Genomic DNA, 12,772 nt, shown 5'->3' with positions numbered 1-12,772 from the left:
AGTGTTGGACTCAAACCCCTCCAAAGCGAAGAAGCCCCCTCATATCTTGCGATCTTGACCAACCCCTCCCAGGTTCCATGAAAACGACGACGGGATGCCTCTTCAACCACGCAGCTATCGTTCAAGATTGTGCTTGCATTCAGGGAAGAGGTAGGGGCAATACAAGCCTCTGGAGTGTTGTTTATCCAGAAAACTTCTCGGCAGCATGCGGTTACGCCTAACTCCGGAGTGGATAAGTGGGCCATTGATTGGAATTGTAACGGTGCGAGAGGAAGTTTATGAGCTCTTAAGGGTAAAGCCGATGAGAAATTTACCGCGGCATTCTTTGGGGGAGATAGTTGTTGCGACTGCAGGCGGACCCGAACGACATCTAGAGGTGTTACTATGGACAACCCAACTGTCAGCATCATTGGGGGGGAACGGTTACTGGTTGCGGGATGTGGGTAAAAAGAAGATACCTAGGAGACTTGTAAACAAACTCCCGGAACAAGCAGCCAACATCTTCTGCCCAGCTGTGATATCTGGTTCCTCCTCTTTGCCACTGTTCCCACAATTGCTCTCCAAACCGGGCACAGTCTCAAACTTTTCCCGACTGGAACCTCTCCCGTCGATCCAAGCCTTGTGATTGTGATCTTTGCTCGAACTGTTCACAGTAGCCTCTTTCACATCAGCCATTTCAGCAGTTCCCGCAGTAAAGCTTTCGGTCCCGCTCATACTAGATTTGTTGGTTATTTCTAAAGTATTAACTGTTGTCGTATATCGAGAATGGATTCTAAAGAATTGAGTTAGATGGAGTAGAAAAGTGCGGGGATGATGGTGTGTGCGCAGATGAGTATCAGATGTAGGTGAGGGCGTGTGTGCGTGGGTTTGATAGGTGTAATTTAGGTAATTATGCACCTGTTGGAGGGGTAAATTCTGGGTCTGGAGGGTGGGCGTTGGTGAGGGAAGAGGATGGACCGTGGGACTGTGACGAAACGAAAAGCGTTAGCTGAATCAGATAGAGACTTTCAATCAGATCCTCGCTCCAATCATTCGGTGGCGGGTGGGTTAGGGTTGGAGTGTCCGGGGATAAGGGCGATAAGAGAGAGAAGCACATGTGTTATGGTGTCATATTCGTGGAACGCGAGTATCTTGCATCACTCATACTGGTATCTGCGATGTCTATCTTGTCTCACTCAACTGACTCACTTGAATGAGGCATTGCCACTTCCCCGGTATTGACTCTGCGTCTCAACAACTTACCCAACCCCTGCTGAATGCATAAGTCACGATAGCTTGTACGAGTACTGTACCCTCCGTTTTAATCACCTCCGCTCCCTCCTTGTCTTCCACAAGCTTCTCCTCTCTTCGACGAACACAATAGCACTAGTACGGCGCCCATGGACGAAGAACTCTCCCGTTTCCGCCAACAGTGGCAAGCGGAAGTATCCGCCCGCCAACACCAAGCCCCAGGGTCCTCCATACCCCAACCGAGCAGTTCCGTAAACAAACCAAAACCAAATCCCTTCGCATCAAGAAAGCTGTCCCATTCCTCCTCTGCCGGCGAGAACGTCGAAGACGAACCAGAACTCTCAACCCAACGGCCCCCATCGCCAATTGCTCGTCGACGAACCTCCTTTGCAGGAAGCTCTTCCCGGGCGGATCCTGTGAGTGCGCTCGAGCATTATGAGCGGGCGGTGGAGAAGGAATCCGAAGGTAGTTTGGGGGAAAGCTTGAGTTTGTACAGGAAGGCGTTTAGGGCACGTCCCCCAACTATCGATGAATAGCGCAACCTGGAAGCTAATTTTTTAGAAAAGATGGATCACAAGGTTGATTCTCACTATCGGGAGAAGCACTTCCCACGACCGCCCCCTTCATTGGCTAAGAATAGGATACCTCTTGCTACCATTCTTTCTTCCCAGCCATCAGTACCCGCCTCAGTCCCGGCTCCGGCTTCGCTAGCTTCTGGTTCGAAGGAGATGAGCGAGTTGATCGCTTCGTTTGCAGGGGTTCAAATTCAGCCTGTTCCTGTCGCTGAACTCAATGAAAAGGAAGCAGCTATGGATAAAGGGAAGGGGAAGGAAACAGAAACGGAAGAGGAAGAAGCAGGGTTTTCCCCGTTAGCAACGCTCCCTTTCGAGCTCCTGCTCCAGGTTGTCAGAAACGTAGCTTTAACAGACGTCGCCTCGTTCGCAAGGTTGGCACAGGTGTGCAAGGCCTTCGCCTACCTCGTGATCACTGAGCAAAGCATCTGGAGAGCTGTATGCGAAAAAACCTTCAGCCGAATGCTCTGGGACTGGGGAGTGACCGTCAACGGAGATCCAATAGAGAAGCCCCTCCTACTCGAAGGCCCAGACAGAGAAGTCCTCCGAGACGGCGAGTATGAAAACGAGGACGAGGAGCAGGAAAAGCGTGAAATCCCAATTGACGAAGAGGAAGCGCTCAAATACGGCTCGAACTGGCGAAAGATGTTCATGATCCGACCCCGCGTTCGATTTAACGGCATCTACATCTCCACTTGCAACTACGTCCGCGCGGGAGCGTCCCAGTCCTGGAACACCCCCGTGCACATTGTAACCTATTATCGTTACCTGCGCTTCTACCCGAACGGCACAGTCCTTTCACTCTTATCTACCTGCCAGCCAGCAGAGGTAGTCCATGGCTTCAACAAGATGTCACTCACTCCAGCCCACCTGGGTGGTCTACCGGTCGGCGCCATGAGCTGGGGGAAGTACGTGTCCAAGGGTCGCTGGCGAATGGATAAAAATGGACAATTAGATGTGGAAACCGAAGCGCCCATGATGGACAAGTACTTGTTCAGAATGGCGCTCAAAGTGAAGAGCATCCGAGTCGGGGGGCGGATCGGAGGTGTCAATAAGTTGGTTTGGGAGGGCTTCTGGAGCTGGAATATAATCTCGGATGATCTTGCGGAGTTTTCATTAAGGCGAGTCTTTTTTCTTTCCCCCCCCTTTTTTTCTCATGTGTATAAAGTGATTGGCTGACTGATCCTACAAATAGGAATGATAAGCCGTTCTTATTTTCAAGGGTTGGGAGTATTGAGAGGGAGATAGGATATAGTTAGATCTCTAAGTTACAATATATAATACGGGCGAGCGATTAGACGTGGGTCGGTAGACTAGATGAGATGTTGCCGTTATAGGCAGAATAGAAATACATGGACAAACCGGAGCTCAGCAAATCAACGAAACCGATGCCTTGCAGTATCGCTCAACATACCCCTCTTGAAGAGTGTGTCGTAGGAGAGCATCCTCTAATTCGAAAATCTACCTTCTCATCCCAGCCTTTGTCCTCCTCTGGGGTAACGGGTAGCTCCCGTTTCCACTATTGTTATGTGGCCTTCTTTTTCCTTGTCTAGTAATTTGTAGCTTCCTTTTGTGACTTTAAGTCTGGTTAGTTTGGTGCGCAGCGTAATACACTTGGGCTGGGCACAATCCACTGATTCGAGAATCACGAGTCGCATCACCTACAGCAGGGTGGGGTACTCCAGAGTTGGGGGTTGGACTATTGGTATCCCATGAGTGGGCAAATATCTGCTCGGAGTGTCCCCAACTCCCATGTGGTTCCCGCGTCTTTCCTCCTCCACCCGGGTGGCCACAGCTTGAACTAGCTGAAGCCCATCCATCATAACGCGGGACCGAATTTCTGCTAGAATAATACCAAACAATTAGATCCATCTACCTTGGGGTCACTACAAACTGCCAAACACCACTCTTGCGCACATAGATCACCCTGGGAATCTACCATACTTTATTTTCTCAAATAGTCCAGTACAGAGAGGATAGTCACCATTAGCAAGCTTATTGGATCTATTCTGTACTGTAATAATTACAGCGGAGTCGGAGCCTCTACTAGAATTTTGTCTGGAAATTTTGCTAGCATACTTGGAATAGTGCCATGGAATTCGTACGACGTTGCACAATTTATGAGAAAGGGAGCACAGGGTACTGTATTAGCAACCAGAGCCCGACACCACGGGTTAGTACTGTAATCTGAAATCATAATAAATCACTCGTACTATTGCCCTTTGCATATATCTAATAAGTAGTCAATAGTCACTTGCGGTTCTTGTAACGGGGACTTGAAAACCGGACATGATTCCTCGAGAAAAAGGTTATGACAAACACGTGTTACTCTCCTGTCACACTTACCAGTATATATGGTCTTTGTATGCCCCAACCGGAATGCACGGGAGCTCAAAACGCTTTCCCGTGCACTGCCAAAAAAAAAAAAGACAACTAAGGAGTCCTCCATATTGACACTGCGGCCGTAACCGTAACTCTATCTCTGAACATGAAGTAATCCTGCCGTCAGTAAACAAGGGGACCAATAGTTAGTTAACTTTATTTCTCTCGGATATGCTCACTCCCGATACCCACTAACTTACGGGCCTTTGAGAGCTCCTGGAAAGGTGTCTTGCTTGCAAATACGGCAGCTGGTCATGCATGGTTGGGAGCTCGCATAATGGCCTGTAAAAGCATGGGCACAGGGTTGCTCATTTATGGGACTCCTATGATATGTATAATTCAACTAGTAGCGCTCGCTTGTATTTTTGACACTTGTATCGTACATGGGTACATGGGGAATTGCAAACAAATAAAAAATGGTAAATAAAAGGTGTTTCAATGGGCGGGTAAAGCCAAATTTAACAATTAGAAAAACCTAGAGTCAAAAGTCATGTATATACATAGGGTGTAGTGGATAAATTTTACCATCTTAGGATCACTCACAGGATCTCTCCTATCTTATATTTTTGTAACAGGCAACGACCTATCAACACTGCTCCTGTTTTCACTTTTACCAATTGAACAGTTTAAACCATCTCCTCCCTTAAATATACCCCAGCCTCTAATCCGCTTCAAACTGGTCTTCATCCCTAGCCACCTCGCCGCTAACTGTTCACTTGAAAGCTTGCATTGTGTTCTGCCATTGGAGTGAAATACCTTTCACGAGATGGCAGTGGGCACGTTACAGGACTAGCTGATGCGACAGAAGGAGGTAATGCGCAGCATGCGAATCCGATTAGAAAAGAAAGGGGGTTCAAGGTAACATACAAGAAAAATCGTTCAGATGAGAGGGATAAAGATGGGAACCTTAATCTTTATGTTGAAAACTACTTTCGGGACTGCCGCTGCATACTTGTGGTGGGTTTGGTCTTTTTTGGTGCATTCTGAATTTTCCCAGTGACTTATGAGTTGCTGGGTCATGAGTTTAAACCCCTTTCGGGGGTCAACTTTGTGAGCAACTACTTCCTCTGCCTGTGTGATTTTGCTCTCAATTTGCCGGGGTTTTCGGGTTGGCCTGTCTACCTGTCTCGACGCTTTCTGATTTCTGTTTGTTCCCAATTCCTTTCTTATGATACATGCAAGGGTTGTGCACAAACTAGTTGTAGAAATATGATATAACATGTTTTTATTTTTGAAATTGATCATTATTTACAATTAATCCAACCGGGATTACTAGTTGCGGTGTTCAGTGTATTGAGCCTAATAGCCATGCCGGGCGCTAAGAGCTAGGGTGGGCTACCGGGTCAACAAACACCACGTGCCGAGTGAGATACCATGAGTGACTAGCATCAGGCCATCAACCGAGCCCGTAGACTCAAGGAAAGTTCCTTTCAAGTGTGGAGACAAGCACTACCGAGGTTTCCAAAATGTAAGGGTCTCACCACATAGGACTACGTTCAGCCCCCTTCCCCCTCTACCAGTTGGAATGATAGGTAACGCGGGCAGAGATGGATCCTATTTTCCCGCGAGCTATGTTTGCCCTTTTCTCTCTCTTTCATACTATCATAATATACGCCTAACAGCACTTCGCACACAAGAATATTCTCTTCATCCCCTTTTGTTTGTGTCGCTCTCCACTTCACCTCCGAGTTACCCCTACACTCTTAAGAGGCAGCAGTCGGAGTCTTCGGCTTATTTAAATCACGGACCGAATTCACCCACCCTCTACAAACTACCGCAAGAAAAGAAAAATACTCGGTGGAGACTCCTATCCCTCTAATGGCCCCACTAACCTCCTCCAAAAGCGCTGATCTTAACGCTCTTCCCGATGATCCGGCCTGTACGAGATCTGCTAGAATTTCTTCCTCTTCATCTTCTTCCTCTGTTCGTCGGAGCGGGAGAAACTCTGCAAAGGCTCCAATAAACTACCGCGAGAAACCAAAGAGAAATCGGCGCAATGTTGGTCTCCGTACTTGACTCGATTTGTTACGCCGAAGCTAAACATGTATTTCAGGCAAACCCACAGGCAACCCCACTGGCCAAGAGACAAAGGCTCTCAGACACCAGTCCCCCCGCGACTCCTGATGCAGTTTGCAATCAAATCCCAAACACCCCCAGTGGAACAAACACACCGAACCAATTCCCAGTCATTACCAACAGCAATACCGACACCCCCAGCATTCACCTCCCAACAGCCACCAAAACAACCAAATGTAGCACCTCCGAATCTGCCACTCCTACCCCACAGACCACACCAAGCATCAAAGCCTCACCTCTCCCCTACAACCTCTGCTCTGCAGAGATACCCAGATTTACTCGAGTCCAGATACGGAACCTCCTCCTGTTTAATTCCACCCGAATTCCCCCCGGGGATGTAGGACCGCCTCCCCGGCCGTCATTGCCGACTGCCTCAGCAAACATGTCTATATCAATACACCACCTAAGAGCACTGGCGCGTGCAGCTGCCGCTCATTACGCTTCGCTCCCAAGGGAGTATGGTAATCTGGAGAGCTGTCTTCCGCATCTTTATAAGACTTTTATTCCCACGGCGGAGTTTGAGAGGTGGGCAAAGGAGAGTGGGGGTGGTATGGGAAAGGGGCATACACATGTCGTGTTGATGAAGGTTTTTGAGGTTGTTTTCTTGGGACGGTTTAGCTGTGTGGAGGCTAAAGAGAGAATTTGGGAATTGTTGGGGTTTGAGGAGGTGGAGGGGGAGGGGGAGGGGGAGGGGGAGCATCAAGGGGAGACTGATGAAAATTGATAGGAGGTGGGAGCTCGTGGCGGTATGCGTTGGGTATATGAATTGCTACGAAAAACTCTTATCGTGCGTAAATTTTGACACCTGTGTGAAGGCGTGTTCTCGATTCAAACTTCCTCCCCATTTTACCTCTAGTTCTCTCATTTTAAGCCTAGTTAAACCCCTACAAATTCGGGGGAACAAATCATGTATAATAACTTGGCTAACATCCGCTAATCCACAATACTCCTCTCCCGCATAAGCATGACACCATGGCTCGAACTACAAACCTTCCAAACTCTCATCCGATGCTATCAGAAGATAGGGCAGCTAGAACCAGGTTTCACCAGTCCATTGTATCATAATACGCCTGGCCCGGCACATGTGCATTTGTAATCACAATTTACATATCCCGACCAAGGGCTCTCTGTTTATTCTGTCTTGTTTTGGCAAGTAAATTTGGCTACTCCTTCACTATGAAAAGTCCAGACATGGTCATGAAGTTAGGCTTCTTCCGTTCCCTCCGTTTGACAGAGTTCCGTTATCAAGGGGGAAGATGTTCTTTCGCGGCTCCTCAAAGGCGCTTGGGATCAAAGTGTTTTTTTTTTTTTTTTTACCCGAGAGGTTTTCTGCAGCCGTGCCCCAATATCATACTTGGTTGACCATGTCCTGGCTCCTACCTTGTGGACGAGTGAGAGTCTGTGATTTTCCATACTGGTTGAGCAAGACATTTTAATGTTGTCCTACGAGCTAACTACCTTTTTCGGTGACCACTGGGGGAAAAAAAGGTTATAACGGTTCTCGATCATCTTAGTTAGTCGAGAGCTCCCATTGGTGTATCCTCGAGGTGAAAATCCCAAACAAGAACAAAGGAAAATAGACATCCTCCTTTTAGCCAAGCCAAGCTATTATATTGGATTCCCAGGTCTGTCTCTCGGATCCTATTTCTCTCCGCTTCCGCTCTACCCCTTCGCCTCCGGCAGCTTGAGAAAAATACCAATACCAGTCCTCTCGACAATAATGACTCCGGACTCTCGCTGGCGCCCCCTCCCCACGATCTGGCTCTGGACCGTTCAAGTCCCGTGCATCCTCTGCGTGCTAGGTATCAGCGCGTATGACACCTCTTATATTAGGGATACCTTTCACAACCGACCTTCCAAGTTTCTCCCCTCCCCTGTCCGCTTCAGCTTAGATGATTCCGCTAACGTTAGGCGAAAAGCCGTTTAATAATCAACATCCTCTGCAGCACCACGTCCCTGGTCGCCTCCCTGGTACAGGTCTGCCTGTACCTGACCTCGCGACTGAATCCGCTAATAACGATCTTCGCGAATACCCTCCTGGCATTCTTCTGGGTGACAACGTGCTTCTACCAGACTGTCGCTCTGGGGAAACTCAGGAGAATCATTGACAAGATGTGCCCGCATGAATTCCGGAGTAGGTTTCTGTGGTGCCAGAATCCAAAGATGACATTGCTGTTCTCTGGGTTTGCATTGTGAGTTTTTTTTTTTTTTTTGGATCTTTCTACTTTTTTATCCATTTCCTTTTCCTTTTCCTTTTTGTTAATGAGAGAGGGGAGGGAAGGTGCACATATTTGGTGTTTATCATCTGGGCTTGTTATACTCAGCGGAGGGCGCTGCGGAAGTTGAGAGCTTGGCATGCGGTGCAGAGAAGGTTTGGAAAGTATCAGGATGAGGGGCTGTTGCAAGGTGAGGATGAGTTGGGGGCTGGTGGGAGTGTTACGAGGTTGGATGAGCTCGGAAGCGGGAGTATGGGCAGCAGTATCGGCACCAGTGTGGGCGGGCGGGCGAGGTAGTTCCATTGATTTGGTTTTCTTTTATTCTTTCCCCGATAATATTCTCTTTGGTGTATTAGTCAATTGCACAACGATAAAAAGGGAGAAACAAGCGATTTTCTTCTAGCAAATTTCCAAGGCCCGGTCGCCCGAATCTTGTTCCCCGAGGCCACTGGAGCCACCGCACTACGCTGTAAACCCCCCTCATCAAATAGCCTTAGAACCACCCACACAAGAAGCAACCGGCTCGCCTCTTAGACTATCCCCTGAAATTCTCTCTGCCATACCCATCACGAGTGACCCCTCATGCCCGCCAAGCCGAGCCGAGCCGAGCCCGTCCGCAAGCACTCTACTGTACGAGTACGAGTACCGGCAACCTTTGTGTCGCACCGCAAGCGCAAATACAGTGCACCGCCCATGCAGCCCACGAACCGAAGCAAACCCCGTTGGCCAGCCAAGAATCTGACCACTGAGGACTATCATCGAATACCCGTAGCGTGGAGATGAGTTGTGTGTGGGTGTCGTGCACGTGTGCATCTTCAAGGGCACTCGGGTCGTTGGAGGGGCGGTTTCCCGCACGTGCGATGATGCGCCTGGTGCATTGCACTATGCAAGCCAGCCGGTGAGAAAGGGGGACGGAGGAGGAGGGGGGGGGGGGACTTTATGGGTGAGGTTTTTAACTTTGGGGACGGTTAAAGAAATGCGGGAGCACAAGTATTATACAAAAGAATATGGAGGGAGGGAGGGGGTTGCATTTCTCGCTCTGAAAATGCACGATTCCGTAGCAGTCAGTACCGTAATTGGGAAAGGGTTTGTTGGCATTGTGAAAATGGTGAAAAACCAGTTCGATCCCGAATACCGCACCTGTATTCCTTATTCTATGATACAGCATGAGAATAGAATGACTCGCGCGGAGGTTAAGTTGGACCGCTACGGCTCCTGGTACCGTATGGAGGATACATGAACTAACCGGAGGCTAAATATATTGGAAAGACCCGTTTATTACAATGCCGGTATCATACTGCACAGTGCAGTGCCTGGTTGGCCGGCTGGTCAATTTCAGTTTCTGGTCTATCCAACTTTTTTCACAAGACGGCCGCGTGAAGTACGAGTACTGTACTGAAAATTTTCCGTCAAATCCTTATCAAAAACACCACCACCCCCCCGCAACCACAAACAATCCCTAGCCTACCACTCCCTTCCCAGAACTGAGTGACCCCTTGGGAACCAGCCATGGACACACTGGCCCCCCCCTACCGCGTGTAACGTACCGGAAATAACTCCTCGATACCAAGAACATGAAATACTCACCAGCCAGTAGACTATCCCATGCCATACCATATCGTTATCATAACATTATTATCATATCAAATCCAGCCAAACCACCTTTCACAGCACCGCACAGTGCACAAACGCGCACGAAAGCACGATTCGACATCCGCATCGATACACTGATAACAAGCAATGGGGGGATTTTTGACACCGGTTATATGGCATGGCAGGGCAGAGTCGTTGCTACCGGTGCAGTATGGTACTGTACAGCACGGGTTATCGCCAACTATGACACGATAGGACACAACATAAATAGATTAATCCGGGACGGTTCTTACTCATTCCCCACGTATGGGGAAATGGGAGGAGAGAGAGAGAGAAAGGCTTTGTTCGAGCAGTTTTCCCCGGCCAAGTTGCTCGGAGTACTCGTACAGTACCGTAAGCGCGCGCTCGAGCAAGCAAGTGCAACCGTTCGATGGTCTAGCGTATCGCGGCAATTCATGTTCGCACTTTATAGCTTAGCTTTACTTTTCTTACCGCAAAGCGGGTGTTTAGGGAGGGGGGGGGGGGGGGAGATGCCGCGCGAGATCCGGGGCAATACTTTTTCCTCTCATGTAATCTATACGGTACTGTAATCTATCAGAGAGAGGGGCAGAAGGACGGGACCAAGAGGTGCTCCTGGTTCAAGCCAAGTACAGTGACTATGGAGCAAAAAAAATTAAAAAAAGTGCTTCTACAGCGCATAAGCCTCTCGATGAAAAGGGGAGTGCAAGTGCAAGTGCTTCTACAAATGCTCGTACGAGCATGGTCCGGGCGCGAGGAGTTCATCGCCCCCGAGCAAGGCAACAGTATCCTACAAGTCTAGAATAACCGTAGCGGTATATAATATTCCCCCACTCCTGAATCCATACCGGTACAACCAACATACCGTACCAGTACGAATAACCAGCAGCGTAAGCTGTACGTGCGTGTACAGTACTGTACTGTAGCCCGTAAGCCTCCTATCCCACCAATCCTCCACATCGAAAGCACCATACAACGTATGATAACTTAACAAACAAGGATACAGCAATAAAATCATGGAGATTACGATATGCATTCCAAAGTATTTTGCCCAACCAACATTCACCCCTTTATCCAATTTAACTTGTGATAATCCCTCGCGAGTGACCCATTATGACTAACACCTTGTGTCGAGTTTTTCTCCGATACTGATTGCTGATTGGTATGGTAGCACGGATATTAACAACAAAGTTGCGGGTAGGAGGAGGATCTTTACTAATCGCGGGATTTTTGTTTGTTGGGGGTTTGTGCCGCATCGCTAGCGTAGCGTACAGTACCATATGCTCTTGCCATCGCAGTTGGCTACGGTACTCCTTGGTCTAACATGTCGGCTGTATGCAAGAAGGGTACAGTACAGTACCGGCGCAGCGGTACGATAAATATCATACCTGTAGATTTATATCCTGGAGGAGCGGGAATGTTGACGATATATAGCGTGGGTTGGGGTGAGGGCTTGATCGGGTCGTGTTGGGTTTGCTGGGCTGGGGGAGTGAGATGGGATGGGATGCGCTTTGATAATAATTATGTGAATTGAGGGTATTCCCATCACAGCTTCGTCAAATTGCTCCTGTTGAGCTCCGATTATGTTTATTTATTTTTGTCCCACGACAAATATTTTTTCTCTCTCTCTCTCTAACCCTCCAAAGCACGATACCGCAAACCTTACTCCGATAAAGAATACCAATAGAAGGAATCCGTAGTGGGGAATTATCACGATAACTTGCACGAGTTACGGTAGTCTACTCTACTTCAGCACTGATGGTTCACGAGTTTTTGTCCCAGCCTGTGGCGTCAAGTTAGACAACGTTAGGGAAGATCGGAATGCGGCAACCGGGACGGTTGCAGTGCCACGCGCTGTGCTCGCGAAATCAGGATTCTGTTTTTTTTTTTTTTTTGCTTTGTTCGTCACTTTGTCGGAAGTGACCGCGAGCGTTCGGTTTTTGCAAGTACGGTCGCTCGGCTATGATCGTTGGCTACCGTGGGGTTTCCCGCATAAGGCCACATATGATCTTGAGGACTGGGCAAAAGGACCGCACTTTTTGTCTTCGATGGATCTAAGCCATGGATGGAGGAGCAGGGGGGCGGGGTGGGGGAAGGTTCATTTTTGGGAAGTTTTTGCGGTGAGAGGTATGATATAAGTACGGTAGTATGATACTTGAGTATGATCTAGTACTGGTACCGGTGCTGTTTGGTGCAAGTACGAGTACAAGTAACTTGCTCAGTAAGTTACCATAGTGCTATTGATATAGCTTTGCGCCACCCCTTTATTGTCCCCTGCTGTTTGCTTGTGCGGGTGTGTAGGTAAACATTAGGATACTATCATGCTAAAAATACTGTGCTCGAGTACGGTATGTTAGGGCCCGGTCGGGCAGTTATTATGGCGAGTTATGATACCATACGAGTACCCGCGGACTACCGGTACTGTACGGTGCGGTAGGATAGGGAATTGTGTACAAGTAGAGAGTATCATTCCCTGGGGGAGAGGGGATGAAAAATAAATAATCCAACCGCGAGCCACCAGCACCACCACAGCCCGCCGAGGGAGGGGAAGGGAGAGAAAAAGAGTGGAAATCCAGACCAGTTCCAAACTGCGCCACTATAGGGCTGCAGGCCGCAACTGGCGACTGTTCAAGGCGGAGTACTAGTACAGTACAGTACAGTACAGTACTGTACAGTACTAGTACA

The 12,772-nt window shown here is 48.6% G+C and overlaps 2 protein-coding genes; one reads left to right on the top strand and one right to left on the bottom strand.

Annotated features, from left to right (window-relative positions):
* Nucleotides 1–10: 10 nt before the first annotated feature.
* Nucleotides 11–953, bottom strand: GSTUM_00006869001 (uncharacterized protein; the record flags this gene model as incomplete). XM_002839011.2 has 4 exons in its annotated part: nucleotides 717–953; nucleotides 459–659; nucleotides 164–382; nucleotides 11–114 (listed from the first exon to the last, which is right to left on the bottom strand). Exons 2-4 carry the CDS (start codon nucleotides 499–501, stop codon nucleotides 11–13), a joined length of 366 nt encoding a protein of 121 aa, XP_002839057.1. The 5' UTR covers nucleotides 502–659; nucleotides 717–953.
* Nucleotides 954–1,258: 305 nt separating this feature from the next.
* Nucleotides 1,259–3,178, top strand: GSTUM_00006868001 (uncharacterized protein). XM_002839010.2 has 2 exons: nucleotides 1,259–1,743; nucleotides 1,792–3,178. Exons 1-2 carry the CDS (start codon nucleotides 1,380–1,382, stop codon nucleotides 2,979–2,981), a joined length of 1,554 nt encoding a protein of 517 aa, XP_002839056.1. The 5' UTR covers nucleotides 1,259–1,379; the 3' UTR covers nucleotides 2,982–3,178.
* The last annotated feature ends 9,594 nt before the right edge of the window (nucleotides 3,179–12,772 follow it).

Source organism: Tuber melanosporum, assembly GCF_000151645.1.
Source record: "Tuber melanosporum whole genome shotgun sequence assembly, scaffold_3, strain Mel28".
In the NCBI taxonomy this organism is placed as follows: domain Eukaryota; kingdom Fungi; phylum Ascomycota; class Pezizomycetes; order Pezizales; family Tuberaceae; genus Tuber; species Tuber melanosporum.
This window is presented reverse-complemented; position numbering and strand designations above follow the sequence as displayed.